Below are 18,240 nucleotides of genomic sequence, written 5' to 3'. Positions count from 1 at the left end.
ATGGGCAAATGCACACAATCCATACTTGGCAAGCATACCTTCACAGTAGGCACTATCTTCTCGAAGGGCCCGAAAACCATCACGACAAATGCAAACAGCTTTGTCATTTAGGTTCTTACAGATGGAATATTCCACACAGTTGTGTCCTTCTGAACAGAAGTCATGTCCTATAAAAAAAACACAAGTTGTGTATATTGAAGAGTTACTTTTTCTCCAACATGTAGTTTATATTTTCATAAACATAAAAAAACATTATTCAACAGTAAAGCAATAACTGTTTCAATGAAATTCGATAAACCTGAGCATTAAAAGACAAAATCAGGAATTTTGATCATACAATTGTTATTATTCTGTTACGTGCAAATCTCTTAATTGTGTTCAGACATGAAACCCAGATGCAATATTTTCTTCAATAGTTTCTTTGTAAACAAGAATGCAATTAAAACTGCTAAAAAAAAAATGAGTCAACTAGACATCTAATAAGCTGGTTCACAAAATCTTCATTTGCCTCTAGTTTTCGGAGCAAATGTTAATATCCTTCCCTATTTAGATCACTGAAGCCAATTATGCCAACTGCATTTTTTCACACTGTGTGAAAATGTTACTTTGTACAATTAGATTACTCTAGCCAGTAACCATAGCAATAAATGCATCTCAACAAAAATCCCACACAAGTGATGGAATTTACATTCTGGAAAAAAATTGGATGAAACAGTTGCCATTATACTCAGACTGAAAAATAAGGTTTACTTTAATTAATAACTAATAAGTAATAAATAAATTGTATAAGTGACATGCATAAATGTATATAGATTGACAATTATATATTATAGAATGGAGGCCAGAGCCCACTTTATTAACCTTCAACTGTACCTTATATCAGCCTGCAAATTACTACACCTCAGTATAATTCAAGAGCAAAAAAAATCCTTTTCTTGTGGTTTAACTGTCAAATACTATTAATAGAGTAAATGAGAACCCCTGGATTGAAGGCATATGTTGCAACTATCAACAAAATTACATTCTTCACTAGAGATTATTTTATTTTTTTTAGGTTAAACACCAGTGATAAGAGTTTTTGGAAACCATCTTGTTTGTGTTTTTATATATTACATATAAATTCCATCTGAGGGATAATTTCACTGTGTTGTAAGCAGAAAATACCCAATTTATAGGTTTTCTCATAAGTTCAGAAACTGACCGAGTAGAGATAGCACGTTGTTTTTAAGCAGCAACAATCCAGTTGGTACGTAGTAAGGGACTCTATGGTAATATCTATGGTAAGTGCCTTATTATGCTTATTTGTCTTGGTAGACCACTGACTTTATTATAGGATAAATTCATTCCCCAGGTTGCTTCCATGCCACAACATCCAGTTACAGGTCATCAGAGGTACATCAGCTCACACAAGGATATTGCCTGTAGATCATTTATTATAACAGATTTTTAGCACAATCTTTCTGGAGACTCTCCATTTCCTAGGTACATCACTTCAACATGCAGTGAGCCATGTTTAATATATACCCGATAAAACATGTGGCCTAATTAACCCTTTCAATATCGTATATTAAAATATAACAGGTCAAAAATAAAAAAAGTGTATACAGTCAATAGAATGACCTATACATATTTATATAGCAATCTTTACAATTCATTGTCTGTGAAGGTTAAACAGCTTTATTCATAAATACATCCTTACGGTATGACTATGTGGGCATACACACGTATCGCGTCAGGATGTATTTATGAGTAAAGTTGTTTAACCTTCACTGCTGCCCTGGTGTCCGATTGAGTGTGTGCTACATGGTGCTTTGATTCGGTGTATCTCCCTCTGCTGTGGGTCTGGGGCATTGCACCCGGACCAACGATAAGGAGCGGTGAGTGACCTGCTTCTTTTAAAGGTTTTTTGAGTTGTGTGGCTAATTGAATGGAGTAAACATTTCTAGTGAAAGGCTAGGGCCATGGCCACACAAACCCTCTATTTTATCTGGTCTTGTCTCCGTAATTATAAATTGCTTAAAATTGTAACCGATAGCCAACAAGTCCCTTTATCTATAAAAAGGTTATTTTAATCCAAGAAAAGTTGAGAGCTTCTTTATTGTATAGTAGTGAATTCATTGTCTGTAACAAATTCAATAACATTTCACATATCAAGTTAAAACCACAATTACACGCAGTTTACAAAAATAAATTGTAAGCTAAAACCCTCATTTTATCCTCTAGGTCGGAGACAATAAATTCCCTCTCACCTAAACTGCTATATGTTAACTTTAATGAAAACACCTGTATTTTTTACTGACAATGATATGTAAAGACTGCTACTAACTTTGATTCTACGTATAGGTCATTCTATGGACTGGCTACACTTTAATTGTTTATATTAAGTTATACTTTGATATTGGATACTGACTGGGTTACTAGGGCCACATGGTCAGTTCACATATTTTGAAGGTTATAAAATGGATATGGTTTACTGAATAAATAAATGGTTGATATTTGAACTTGGGAAAGTTTCTCACTAACCTCAGGAAGGGACAGTCTCAGCTGCAGCTAAACAAATTGTCATTATGGACTTAGATCAAATGATGTGTCCTGCTGGTAATTGCAGGGCCCTGTCTGTCTGGTTTAACATGCAGGTCAGTGTGTGCCCCATAGCCTACATTGCTTCACAAACTGATTAACTGTAGCCAAGGCAAGCACCTCTCTCCTGTCCTGCCCTGCAGTACACATTCAAACCTTTTACTTGAAAACATTACTGCTCCTGAAGTGCTGCAACACAAGTTGTTTTTTTGTTTTTCTTTTGTTTTTTTTTTAAATGAAAACAATGGCAGAATGTCATTTCATGGCCTATATATTGTGCACATTTTTTGCAAAGGTGCTTTTAGGTGTCTATTGTCCCTTTAAACCAATGGTACATTTCTGAAATAGATCTCTACGCAGCCTATCATTTAGCCGAACAGAAATGTTTTCCATATTCTGTATAGCATCGTATTTAATATCCTTTTAAAACACTTTACTCTTGAATTATTTTGTGAAAACAATAATTCATAATCAGTTATAGCTTTCCCGTGTTGACTGGCATTAACCATTAGAGAAGTAATTTTTCATGTTCACAATCTACATAAACAGAGAATATCAAATTATATAATGTTTGTCTAAATGCTCTGTTAACTAGAATGTTGATATGGTATATTGGAAAACAAATATGTATTTTAGTGCATTGGTTTTCAAACCCCTGCCATGAATACTCTAAGGCTACCATGTGTTCAGAATGATTTTATACTCACATAACCAAATGTTGACTTTTCAAAGACAAAATCTTCCCCAGTGTATTGAAAACCATTATATAATCTCTCTCTCTCTCTCTCTCTCTCTATATATATATATATATAAAATAGATTGATAGAAAGCACTCACGGCATATAGAGATAAAACAAAAGTTTTTGTTTTATTAGCTCATCGCATCAACACGTTTCGATCCCAATAGGATCGTCATCAGGATGACGATCCTATTGGGATCGAAACGCGTTGATGCGATGAGCTCATAAAACAAAAACTTTTGTTTTATCTCTATATGCCGTGAGTGCTTTCTATCAATCTATTTTCTACATTTTTTGGTTAGCACCCGGCTAGTGCTCATGTAATGGTGAGTGCCGATTTCCTTTGGATTATATATATATATATATATATATATATATATAATCAGTAATCTACAGTAAATTGTAATTTTATATCGCTCCTATTGCTAAATAAGAAATATATATTAGTCTTATTGTTCCCTGAAGCCAGTAGTTGCTAGGCAGCAATATGAAACTATATTAAATAGGAGGAGGCAGAAGAGGAAGGGGCAAGTTCATGATTAAGCCACATTAAAAATAAATGATAGATAGGAGACATATTTAATTGAGCACAAGAGGTGAGCAGGATTACCTCATGAAAAAAAATGAACTGGTTAAACAGATAACAGGCACTGCGGGTTATACTGCACTTAATGGAAAGGAAGACAAATTATTTCAGCAGGAGAGAAGGTAATAAGGGAGTTCACAGAGGTGCTTTGGCATCCTGGATTCAGGGAATCAGATAAAGATAAAATGAATTTGAACTGTATAGTTAGATGTCATGGTACAGTATTTAGGCTTGTCTGATTTCACACATGTTTATTTTAACTGCAAAGGTGAATATATTCCAATATTATAATTATAATCAGTACTGATGGTGCAAAAAAGAACATCATAGCATCTTTTACACAATACAAGGTTTAGAAATGTGTGACATTCAATGCTTTTCAAATTAAAAAGTTGCTAAAATGGAACACTTTACTACAATTCCCATGAAAACTTCACTCAACCTCAACATACCAACAAACATTATTATTTATTTAAGAGTATGTACTATCTGTGAGAGTGCAGGAACAGGACCTAATATAACATATTATTTATATGCCTAATGAATAAGCAACAAAAACTAGAGGGAGCTGGTGTGACACTCTCTTTTGATTGTTGTCCTTCCAAAATGTTACCATATCTTACCGTATACATAACGATAAAATCAGTTTTCATGGTTATGCCATGATCCCATGAAAGGTCTGAATATATAATTTGTCTATGTACAGTACTGACCAGTTCCTGTTTGTCGCAGCTTTTTATAAGAAGTTAAATGTGACATTACACAACTATGTGTCTGCAGCCTAATAAATATTTCTAATCTGCAAGAAGTCATTAAAAAAATCTTTGTTGCTCATTATTATCCCTATATTCAAATGATCTAAAAGTGAATAAAATGGCACAGAAGTGAAACACAGTGGAGAGAGATAAAGAAAGCCAATACTATTCCCCTCAAGGCACTATTGTGCCGTAATACATAACTAATTATGCTCAATAATTTCAAGGCTTTATAAATGGGCTGCCATGCTCCCAGTCCCTGTAAGTCATTTATTAGATGTAATTAGCCATCATGTGAAGCTGACTCATTAGCAGTGTATTCTTTTGGGCCCATCACTTACAAATATTGTATATGAATTTTTTTTTATAAACTTAGAGGGAATTTTTAATTTCTGAAAACAAATCATGTAAAGAGAAACCATCAGAGCATGTGGGAGCAGGAGTATGTTACAATGTCCTACCTTTGCAAACTTTGCAACAACCGCTCCGCAAAGTGATATGCTGTGATTGGGGACAGTTCAGTGGCAAACATTCTGGTGATTCAATTCGCTGCATTGTATTACTCTGCAAAATAAGGCACAACATAAGGATCAGCTACAAAATAAGAAAAAAAACAGTTCATATTTAAACAATATATAACAGAAACCTCAATTATATTTATTATTAACTTTCTTAGCAGCAGGAAAATTACTTTACTTTGTATTGGGGAACATTTGAAAAAACACAACTGTAACTGGTTTAATGTATGAAATCTGCAGTATTACAAAGTATTATACCTCTATATAGTTTCACCAACTAAATTCAGTTGAGACCAAGGGGCTTAAATTTTATACTGTGTAAAACAAAATTTGCTGCAAAACGGTGTAAAAATAAATGGCATGGTTTTATTTTAAGCTCCCGAACGCCAGATTTAAAACCGTTATTTTATTTTATTATTTTTAATTTCAGACCTAGTGTAAATTCCGACAGAATTTGCTTTAAGAAAAAACACATTAACAAAATTACTCCATTTTTTACACGGTGAAGCTTGGCGACATGTGGGCAGTTTTGTCACGGTTTTTTCTCATCACATAATAAATCTGTCCTAAGTGTGGAAAAGGCAGGAATAAAAATACATTGTCTGTTACATTACAATGCATTGCCTGTTGGATATAGGTGCATTAATAAAATACACCATCCAACCATCTGTCTTTACATTACATTACAGCATGGAGGATCAGATTTTGTTAGATCCCACAAAATCTCATGCTGTAGCATGACAAAATCTTGTGGGTAAGATAAAGTCTGACCCACAAATCCTGATCAAAATCTCCCAAGTAGTTCAGCTCTTGAAAGTAAAATGTGGCATTTCTTGCAGTGACAGACATTGTGCATTGTGCCCCCCAAACTGACAGATCATTGTGTGCCCACCCTAGTTCCCGCCCTGCTATTTTATCTTACTGCTGTTCTCATAATATCTGTCTTATACAAAGTAACCCTTTTGCTAATGAGAAATTAATTAAACATGAATAAGCCTTGTGAGATTGGGAGCAGCTTTTACAATGTTACCTGTATTGAACCCCCAACCAGATTTCCTGTACATATAAAAACTTTATCACTGTAACCAACTACTGTACTACATATTTTGTGCTTATACATAATATATAATAATAACACCTGTTATTAAAATAACTGTGGTGCTGGTTGCTCCCTCCAGCATTGTTTCTGCTCTGTTTGTGCCTCTCACCTAAAAACCCTTCCAACAGAATGCATTGCTGAGCACAAACATTTCTGCTACACTATTTTCAGAAGTTATGCAGCTTGTTACATGTAGGGGCACATTCATTAAAGTCCAAATGAGTACAAATGAATTCGTATTTTTTCTAAGTTTTAGAACTGTGCATATTTTCTGCAATTTTTTTGTTAATTTCCGCAAATTTTTCATACTACGCAACAAAATCATATTTGTCGCAACGAGTACGAAAGTTTCGTTATTCATTCAAGCTTCGGTATCGGGACTTTCCTTTGGCCAGGCCAACCAAGGCTAATCAGACCCAGCTGTTCAGCCTGTTGCACCTCACTCTGCTACACAGGGTATGTAAGATTGAGGTTTCATTTAGTCACACAGCTCGATGTGTGAGTAGTATGGCCCCATTTGTGTCAAGATTGCCAGACAATCCTGCTCTATACTGTACAGTTTTCATATACAGTATAATGTCACTATGTTTCGATGTTGGTTGGTTTTGATTATGTTTGGTTGGATGCCATCCAAAATATTACATTTTCAATTGCTCTGTGAAGGTAGCCTTTTTAACAGATCATTAGGGTTATGTAATAAACAGTTTTAAGTTTGCTTTTTGTCAAATACCCCATGACAACCACTTGTAAAGTAGTATTCAATAGTCAAGCAATTTAAATGTTTCCTTAAATATAACACAATTATACTGACTGCCTATGTGTGCCTTAAAGCAGTGAATTGCAGTATTCCTTTGCTGCCTCTGTCCATTGCTCCATGTCCACAATCATTAACAGTGATCAGATTATATTATATTATATTATATTACTATGTATCTATGGTTTAGAGGTAATTCAAGGACTGTGCTTTTGGTATTTCAATGCAAACTGCAAGTTTAAATGCTACCTCTGTGTGTGGGTATCTCCAATCAGCATCTGTGAATATCATTTCAGTTTATAGAATTGATTATGTTGGGTGAAAGTTTTTCCATGTGCTATGAGTAGATAACACGGAAAGGGGTTCATTTAGAGGCACTTAAAAAATCATTGGATGTAACGTTTGTTCATTGTGCAGGTAAAAAAAATATTAGATGTATGAATAACCGGATTCGTTGTGCCTTGAGATTCTGTAAATGGAAGCAGATTTGCCATAATTGAAGTTATTGCTGCCAGTTTAGCAGTAATAGGTTATTAAGTGCACTCGGAGACAATGATGAGGGTAGAGTAACAGTTCAAGGGAGCTGACCCCTTTGTAAAACTCCAAATGTATCTATAAATATTACAGAACACTGCAGTGTATTGTTTTCAAAATAGCCACAGAAACTGTCCAAAACATCCAGGGTAAAAAAAAACAATAGGCAAACATAATGTAATATTTTTCTAAACTGTACATTTGGCATCCCAATAATATGTATTGTTCATGGGATGTTCTTCATTTCTAGGTGTGTTTGGCCTTTCAGATTCCATCTTTTAATGTGGTATATACAAATAAAGTGATGTGTAAGTCCCCCAATGCCATGTTTAACGTGTCTATTTTATGCCTGTATGGTCTTGAACCAGACATCCTGATTTTACTTTGGGCTGACCAGTATAAAATTGTGTCTCCAGGTTTCAGAATTCTGCAGGTGGGACTCCCTAACATAGTTAAACTCTACACCCTTATGTTCTCAGTATAACTACCCCCCTCCTCTAAGGACATGGCACACCCCCATTATGTCAGCCTTTAGGTTTAGCTACCTGGAAAGGTAGCAGCCCTACCGTCGCCTGCCCTGTCCACTGGACTATCCTTGCTTCTGGCTTTTAAGAAGCCTGGCCCATCGCATTATAATTCAGCTTTTCTCTGCTCACCATCAGGGGCAATGTCTAATGATGAGGTTGATTAGAAAATAATGAACTCTAAACCACTCCAGTTTACCATAGCACCACATACCACCATCTCAATAGAAACCATAATCTGCATGTTACTCAGCACATAAATTCCAGCCTGAATCTTAATGCAAATAAAAAAAATATTAAGACAGAAAAAACAAATATATGTATATGCCACGTAGATCAGATTTGTTCCAATTTGCCATTTAAATTTAAGAGTTTATTAAAGTAATGTAAAACACACTTTGCAGCAGGTCAGATACCCATAAATAAAAGTAGTCAGATGTTGTTGACCAGCAAATCCTATATGCTGATAGGTTGCAATGGGTTATAAGAGAGGCAGCAAACTTTTATTACATCACCCCATAAAGATGAACGCAAATGACTATGTCTTTCAATGGCAACATATGGCTCTGACAAGGGGAATTTTTCATTGCCATTAGATAAACTAAAAAGAAGATTTCATCTTCTTATAAAATGAATGTACTTCAGAATAAATTGCTATGCCATCTGTATTTTCCAGCATTAGTGGATTTAAATCCCTGAGATCTGATTCTGTTCCTTTGTAGCATGCTGCAGTTTGTTTGCCATATTGTTTCCATGACTATTTAAACATGACCATTATAGGAGAATGATTGAGCTGTTTAGGCTTCCCACGAAAAACCTTTGTTTAAAGTATGGAAATGTTCTCTCTCTGTTGCAGTTTCATTATTTTTTTTTCTAAGGACTAAACATGAAACAAAAGCCCAGAATGTATGGTGACATTTAAATAACAATAACAGCTATTCATTATGTGTAGGGGAAACAAAATGTTGTGCTCTTCTTCTTCTCCTTTATACATAGGCACATGGTGTAGAGTACCTGTATAACTACTGTACATGAAAATAACAGAATAGCATGGAATCTGCAGGCTTCCCAAATGAACTTTGGTACAGTAATGTACAGCTATGTCTTTTACTGAAGCAGAAACACAATGTATGGATGCTTACTGACAGAATTTATGGGTTTTTTTTTTTTACTTTCTTTTTAAAAACAACCTTGGAATTTAAGAATTTTAATTCAAAATCTACTTATTGGGCAAAATCACCAAACAAGTAGATTTTTGCCTGATTTTACCACCCGCACTACCCAGGCATTGTGGTGTAAAAAAACATTGTATATATCTAACTGTGTATAAATATATAATATACACAGATTTATAAATGTGTCTTTTATTCTGCACTGCTTTTTACACCATTTTTCTACCATAAATGAATTTACACACAGCAGGACACGGACAGGACTGTTCAGTGGCCCCACAATTATTCTAACTGTATTCATTACTCTCGGTGTACGTTTATCTGCACATGTGTATCTATGCATGTAGTAGGATATAGAAGTGTGCTCCCCATTTTTACTGCTTGTGGTTAAATACATGCATACAGAAAAAAGTACAGCACTTTCTGGGCTCTTTATAAAAATGAAAGATTGGCATCTTTCATCTCCAGTGAAACATTTATCAATAAAACACTCTCAGGGCTTTTAAAAGGATAGAACACAAATATTTTTGTAAAGATTGACATTTCAGTTTTTACTGAGACCTTTATCAAGGTCAATGTTCAGAAAAAGATCTCAACGGGCACTATAATATCAGTATATATATATATATGGGAGTGCAGTACCTTGAAACTATGTATGCATGTATAAATAATATAAAAAGGGTTGCCTAGGTTGCATATTTAAAAAGTCCTGTTCTAGATGCCCTTGTATACCTACACGAGCAGCTATTTATCCCCTAACATTTATTTGACCATAAAGGATAGCTAAAGCACAAAAAACTATTAGGCTAGAAATGTAACATCTTGTGTTTTAGGCTTCTATACCAGCCCAGGGCCACCACAGCCCTTTAGCAGTTAAGAGATGTACCAGGTTTTAGGTGGCAAGTTTTTTATTTTTGGCAAAAATTTGCTTGAGAAAAAAAGTAATAGTTTTTTTTTTAATCTAATTAATGGGCACAATATACAGTGTATATACAATATAACATTCAAAATACGAGGCAGATTAATAATTCCTCTTGTCAAAGGCATTTTTGCCAAAATGTTGTGGTAATTCTTTGGCTGGAGTATCCATATTACATATTTTTATGCTGGGTAGTATGTATATTATTCATGTGGAAATTGGCTTTGACTTATGCACTATGTGAATACAAGGTCATTTTTGTCTCAAATAAACCTTTGATAAAGTCTTTCTGATTGCAGTACCACCTTAATACCACCTTGTGTCAGATCAATCTACTTTTTCATTGTTATGATTAATTCCTCTTTTGGGGAGGTTTATTAGATCTCAGCATCTAGTTCTGAATTAATTACTGTATATAGGCAAGATTTTCTTTGTCTGGAAATGCCCTCCATTTTTTTGGTTGTTATGAGTCACTAGATATGAGCAAACTTTATACCAATTATTTTATATTATGCCATTAATATCTTGAAAAGTAATGATTTCAAATTGTTTTGCAAATTTTTTGGCAAGGTGAGAGTATTGTAACGCTACAGAAAGCTTAAAATATATTCTTTTAGTAACAAATAATATAATGCAATAAAAATTAAATAGATATTATTAATAATAATGTCAGTTTATTATAAAAAAGTATAAATATGCAGATAAATAAAACTTCTTGTACCACAGATTGCTTCCCATTAAACTGGAAGTACAGCAGGTTACCCAGTACCAGGATCCTGTTATAAAGGTACATAAAAATCTCAATTGTCAATCATATATAAAAGTAACTGCCTGCCCCGCCTTTATGTGGGGCAAGCAGTTACTTTTACTTTCCATTCTGCACATCCTAGATGGCACTGCTCTCCTCACTTTCCCCTCTCTCTTCACAGTCTATAATTGTGTATCCCATGCATGGGCAAAGGAGATTTTGGGACAGTGCAAAGCTTGCCTTAATAACAGTGTTCAGAAAATGGTGCCTGCCTGCTTGCTGTAATTTTGTAATTCCAAGACTGAAGTAACAAGATTTAAATAATTTACATAGTGTAAGTAACATTTAATTTGCCTAACTAGCACAATACAAAAGAATGTGAAATTATTTCTTAGGCTGACAGGTTCACTTTAAGTTAAAATGCTAAATGTGTTTAAGCATTAATAATTTGCAAAACACTTACCTTGCACTGAAACAGTACACAAGCTCCTGAGCTAGACTGGACAGCTTCTTGTTCCCCTTCAAAGTACATTTGGCCTTGATACATGCAGACAGCTATAATGAAGAGTAGAACTCTAGTAAATGAGTAATATACGTATACACTGTCTTGTATTGTTAAGGTGAGCTACTAACATTATGGATAGTAATAAAATAATATATGTAATCACTACATAACAAGTCTTCATTCTAAAACCAAATATTTAAATATCAGGCATAACCTTGTAATACAAAATACAGTAATTTATGCGTCTTCTTTGGATAGAAGCAGCATGGCTTTTATTATAGTACTTTGAACAAAATAGAATAGATGCCTGTCTCACGGAAAATACAGTTAAACAGACAAGAACATTAAACAATAAAATAAAATATTATTAAAAAGGATGAAACAGCACCTGGAGTACATGCAAGACTGTAACTCAGAACAGATCAGAACACCATAGTAGCTCTGAATTATGTAACTGTTAGATTTACTAAAACTCTATAATTTCTCATTTTTTATTTTAAAATTCGACTAAACTAATATCCTTGAATTTCTGATATTTACTAAAAAAAATCTGATATGCAAAGTCCATGTGAGAAAAACTGTCACTTTTTCTAATTCTCGCTGTGAAAACTTGACATTTTCACATTGTTACACGAAAACCTCTACTTTATCGACTTGTCAAACAAAAAAACCACCATCAAAAATATGAAAACTCTAAAGTTTCAAGACAAAAGAACGATCTTCAAGGAAAGGGAAGGGACCTCTGCCATTAACTTCTACATGAACTTGGCAAGTTTTAACTGGTGAATTGTCAGATTCGGATCTTTTTTTTGACACACAGTAAATCTCGAAAAAGTTGTTACTCTTTTTCTGCATCTTTTAGCACAAAAAATCCGAATCGAGAAAATAAAATCCAATGGTTAGTTAATGGGCCCCTTAATGTTCTAAGATGCTGGCACCTATGTATTTATAAAGCACCAACATATTGTGGAAACTTTACTTCCAATTATTCTGCACAAGGAATATTTAAATAGAATATATCTCAAGAGGCAAAGCTTTATGCATTTTGCGCAAAATAAATAAAAACTGATTAGTACCCCTTTTGGCATGAAACTGCACCATTAACTTAAATTTAGTATAGACAGTAGTTTAGAGGGTAATTAAAGTAACTAGTGTAGTGTTATTAAAAGCTTGCCCTCAGTTTCAATTTTATAGAAATCTTGAAAAGCAGAGGTTAGTGGACCTTTTTTTAGTTCATATATCCACGTGGTAAGTACTTGTTCCATCTACAGAAATTGACATCTGAGCTTCCTACCCTTTGAGAAAAGCCAACAATTCATGACAATATCCACTGGTTGACTTCTAAACTGGTGGCTCAGCAAACTGGAATGGCAGTGCACTTTTTATATTTTATAGGCTAGCACATGCTATAATTTTTTTTAGTTTTGTTATAAAGCTTCCTGTGCTGCTGCATAGACCATTCACTTTTGTTCTTGCCTGACCTACTTTTTGCTTCACCTTTCCCAGCTTCTCTAAGCTTCTGAAATGTATTCCTGCATGTAGAAGTGACCTTCTGTTCTGCAGCATCTGTCATTTTGTTCAGCCTTCAACAGGAAGCACTCTGAATACATTACTATGCATTACTATACAAAAACAACTGGTCATTTTCTCTATACTAATATAACTGGCACTGTGTAATACCCTTCAGAGGATTTTCTTGTTTACAAGGTTTTTAGCTAATGATTTTGCCTTTTGTTTGCATTTGTGTAGGATTTTTTAAATATTAGATTTACCACCAGAGTCTGTCATTGTGCTCCAGATTTGCCACCATCATAAGACATATGCTTTTAATCTGGCATAGCGATGAATATTTACACATAATGATTTTTTTCTTGAAGGGTTGACATCAAACAAAAGATGACTGGCGTTTATGTAAAATAACTAGTGTTCCATTTGCGAAACAACTGTTACTCCATAATTTAGAAAAGTCTTTTCAGGTTTAAGTCTTAGATGTGCAAATTAAATTGATTTTCTATGTAGAAAAGCATTTAGGTCAAACAGATTAAAGAAATAATACTTAAATTGCTGTTGGGAGTATATTGTACTGAACACTACACACAATAAACGGATTTCCCAGATAAAATGCAAAATTAAACTTATAAAAGCCATTTGCATTCTACAACAACAAAAACCAGCAATTTCTTTGCTTCATTTCTAAAATGGCACCCTTACCTTGATTTGTGATATGCCAGTTTTACTGAAGGCTGAAAAGTTACATTTACCCAACACAGAGAAGAAATCCAGGAGGTTTAGTAATTTCTTTGAATTAATTCAATGATAATACTGAATATTACTCCCTTACCTGTCATTACAGCATGCAAAGAATCAATACTTCTCCCCAGCCAATATGGCTACTACAGGTTTATGTGGCATCGTTTTCAGGCTAATTGTCTGTAACTAATTCCCCCTATAATAGAATCAGAGCATTTTCCAAACTCTATTTATGTATAGGGACAATGGGATATAAGGATGCACAAAACGTTTGTTAGATGTCCTTCATTACTGTGCCATTAACAATACTAGAGAATTTACTTGCTTTCATTTGAACTATAATTTTCAAACATAACGTTAACGTTAGACTCCCAATGAAAGTGTGTTGTAATTGAACCTGTAGCACTCTGAAGAGTAATGATGACTTTACCAGGAGGGAGGTTAATGCCTGACCGCTGATTATTCTAAATCAGAGCCAAGAATTACTGTACATCATGCAGTTGCAAGCCCCATGATAGATGAGCATATACTGTATTTCCTTAAAAACAAAGTTAATTTTATATGCGTCTATCTTAATCATTTTGCAACTGAAAATATAAAGGTTTTCTCCCTACTCTATACCGTATATCATTCTCCAAAAAAAAAAAAAGTATAGATTTTTCCAGGGGCAATGCTGCCATGAGGCGAAGACAACAGTGCCCTACAAATTATCAGGGCGGCAAAAATCCACCCCTGGTAACTTAAAGAGCTAATTTTTAATCAGAATGTTGCCCCTTTTAGTGCAGAGAGTGCTATTGTGCTTTTAGTGCTAGTAGTGTGGCCTCCTCTCTACTTGTCCTGAACTCAACATGGGTGGAGGGATGCGGCGTCGACTGGGGTAGTACTGAGCTCTGAGACACCCTTGGATGTGTACCACCTAATCCTGTGGTTCCATATTTCTTACTATTATTTCTCTACTACTCTATTTTCTATATTTATTTCTACTTAAATTAGGGTTCCCATCAGTTCTGCTTTTAAGGGTTCCTTTAAGGTATCAGTACATTCCAGCCATATATATATATCAGAATTAGAATTGATACATTTCAACCATATGCACCACCATTACCATAGGACTGATAAAATAATTTTTTATACTAATGATGATGTTCACTCTCCCAAAGCAAGGCAGCATACGTTTATTATTAGGAGACACAGTGAAACATGATCAGCGTGGGCTTTCTGTAAAATGACACCTAATGAAGTTTTTTGTACTAATTAACTGAAATAATAAGCCCAAGTAAAACAGTTAATCAGCTTAATTAGACAATGCATTTTTTAAGTTTGCTTCACACTGGCTAAAGTGGTTGTTGAAAGAAAGGTTGATTTTTAATAAAATGCCACTGTAAAAACTCCAGTATAGTGTATCTTAACCAGAAAGTCTAATAATTCATCAAAATTAGAAATGATCCTAGAAATTTAAAAAACACATGGGTGTTTTAGCCTTTTGGTGGATCTTTCATGGATTCCGCTGCAGGAGGAATGCAAAAGAAATGCAGCTCTTTCAAATCAATCCTGTTGTACTCACTCAGGCACAAGTGTGCGTCGATGACAGGTTTAACGCAACTAGAAGCACATGCGTATGAGCTCATAAGATATAAGATATTTAATATTTTATTAAACAATTATAGTATATGTAAAACTTCACTTATAAAAGGGGTCCTACACCCATAAACTTTTATATTCTTTCTTGATAATAAAAGATTTCCATAGTGCCAGTGCCATCAAATCTATGTTTCCAGTTTTCTCTTCTATGATCTATGGCCTGATCTATGTCAGACCATGTTTATGTCAAATGCCGCTTAGCAAATCACAGAAACACTAGCATCAAAAAAGTTTAAAAGGGCACAGTAGGTCAATTTCACATAAACACAATCAAGACATTGTAATTATTGCAGGTTGTGGGCGGGTTCGGTTTGAGCTCTCCAGCACACCCTTCCCGCCAACAATATTGCTGGCTGCCAGCTTCTCTTTTTATAGGCGCGCACACGGCACGCACCACCCCTTTTGTGACATCATTGCGGTGCAGGTCACGCACGGGTCTATAAACAGAGGGAAGAAGCGGGGTCTGGTAGGGTTGGGAGCGGGCGGGTTAGGGTTGGGTGCAGGTCGAGGTTTTCTTGACCCACATATCACTACTGCCTGGCCAGAAAGAAGCAGTGACACGGTGAAGACCTCTTCTCTGTGCTGCACAGCCCTGAAACAGAAGGCATAAGCTGGAAAGTAAATGTCAACAGTGTAGTAATCAGTTCAGTTTTCTGTAGTTCTATCAGGATTGCTATATTGTGTGACATTTAGTTCTTTCAGTATGAGAGCGTGACTGTCATGCTAAATGCATGACACTTGGCAGAGCTGTCTCAGTGGAATTCAGTATTTTTGCAGCTCACTGCTAATAAAGCTAGTTCATAAACCTAATACAATTTAAAAAAGTAACCCTATCCCCTTCTATATGCTTGTTGAGGACTGTGCTGCTCAGCTACTCTGATGTAGTAACACTAAATGACCTAACATACACAATAACTCACATGTACTGTATCAGTGTACCAGTAGTATGATTTGACAATAAAAGTGATTTGATTTGATGGAGGGTTACATTTGTAACAGACAGAGCACAAAAACTGAAGGAAATTACCATGTTTTTAACCCTTAATGCAGCAGGTGTAAAAGATTCACAATGTATTAAATGTTTAATGAACAGTATGACATTGCAAGCAGCGCTTAACATTCTCAAATACTGCATTTTACACAGCACTTGCAATTTTTATTACAATCCCCCTTAAGGGAACCATGGAAGTAGCATCTACTCAAAGCAGGCTTTAATTTCAAGGCTTCCTTAAATCCAGTAGGTTCTGTTCATTGCACTTTTAATATAACTGTGCACAATTCATCAGAGGAGGCTGAACCAAGGAATTGGTGCTTTACATTTAAGCATTCAAAATTTTGCCCACTTTTTAGCACTTTGCACTACCTAGCCCTTTATAAATTCTGTAATATCTTCATTAATACAATTTCTGCTATGGTCCCTTGAGTCTGATAATGTTTCCTAGGAACTGGGAAAATAGGGAAAATAGCAGTTATCCTACCAAGAGCAGTGTCCTTGCAAGAAACAATTCTTAAATATGATACAGGTTTCAGCACATTCACGTCTTCACAATCAAGATCTTCCTTCCATAAGTTACTAGACTGTATGGTTACAAAAATCCTTCATTAATTGCTGAAGCTATCTTAGCTTACTTTATCTTGTAATCCCTGCTAAAGCAGTTAGCTAATGAATTGCTTTGTGCTGCCTAATTTCATTACAGGCGCAAGCACTCTGCGTTGCCTAGTTATTTAACCTGTGGATGTCCTTAGCTTGTTTAATATTAGATTGCAGAAACATAATTTAATTATGACTGAATTCTTTACCAACTGAATTCGAGAAGAGGCACCATTCATCTCTTTACTAAGTCTAGTACGTGGAAACCAAAAGATTATAGAAAATACATATAGGCAAGTTATTCATAACTGCAGCTATTAGAAATGTTAATGAAAACTCACAACATTGCCCATAAGCTAGTAAAATGCAATAGATAGCATAGGTTTACATAAATGTGGTCATCTGAATTATCCCCCTATGTAAATCCTCTTTGTGGTTTTTAGTTCTGAATGCAGCAGGTAGGAACAGTGGGTGACTTGCTGCTTTTTACAGAGGATGTGTTATCAGTCAGAGAAGTGTTTGCTACACTCTAAGTCAGCCTCACTTGTCAGGGCCAACTTCAGTTTTAATGAGGGTCAAGTGAAATCCTGCTCTCTTACTCCAAATATCTGTCTGTAAAATCATGTATTATTTTTTCCACAGTCTTAATAAAGAAAGCTTGAAAGTCAAAATGTTTACAGAAACTACAAACCTGCACAAGTCGATTTGTATAGATTTACAGATCTGTGCCCTGGACCCACAACCCTGCACTTTTACCCATTTGGACCTGCCACTACCTGATCTGATATCAACATAAACCTGAAATAATACTATCATACAGCAAGATACAGAAAAGGGACAGGTTTGCTCACCACTAACCCTTACTCATACATCTGCCAGTTCTATCTGCTACCTGCAAAATACCTGCATTTCAATCCTGCAATACTGTAGTTCTGTAAATTTCAGTGATGATAAAAAAATCATAAATCATAGGGAGGCTCATTTAGCAACATTCTGATTTTAGTAGTTATTTGAAACCGCAAATAAACTCATTTCCACTATAACCACAAATGTCTAGTCATTTATTAAAAGATCTGAATATAAAAAGCACAAACAAATTAAAATGAAACGAAAATGAAAAGAACACAAAGACCTTGAATTCTTCTTTTTATATGCTTTAACAAACCAAAAAAACTGAAAACCAAAAGCACAATTTAAAGCTTGTTACTATTTCCTAGGACAGCTCCCATAGACTTCTACATGACCTTGACAGCTTTTAGATGGCATATTTTTAAATTCATTTGTTATTATGTTCTGAAACATAAAATATGGCGAAAAATTGTGT

At 34.9% G+C, this 18,240-nt stretch overlaps 1 protein-coding gene across 1 annotated transcript in view; it reads right to left on the bottom strand.

The window, feature by feature from the left end:
* Positions 1 to 18,240, bottom strand: part of nell2 (neural EGFL like 2) — a 114,799-nt gene that overhangs the window by 42,501 nt on the left and 54,058 nt on the right. The window contains 3 exon segments of the mRNA NM_001097285.1: positions 39 to 167; positions 5,123 to 5,225; positions 11,393 to 11,484. Of these exon segments, the coding sequence (NP_001090754.1) occupies positions 39 to 167; positions 5,123 to 5,225; positions 11,393 to 11,484 (324 nt within the window).

The sequence above is a fragment of the Xenopus tropicalis genome, chromosome 3, assembly GCF_000004195.4.
Source record: "Xenopus tropicalis strain Nigerian chromosome 3, UCB_Xtro_10.0, whole genome shotgun sequence".
NCBI classification, from domain to species: domain Eukaryota; kingdom Metazoa; phylum Chordata; class Amphibia; order Anura; family Pipidae; genus Xenopus; species Xenopus tropicalis.
The sequence above is the reverse complement of the archived record's forward strand: the minus strand, read 5'-3'. Positions and strand labels throughout refer to the sequence as shown.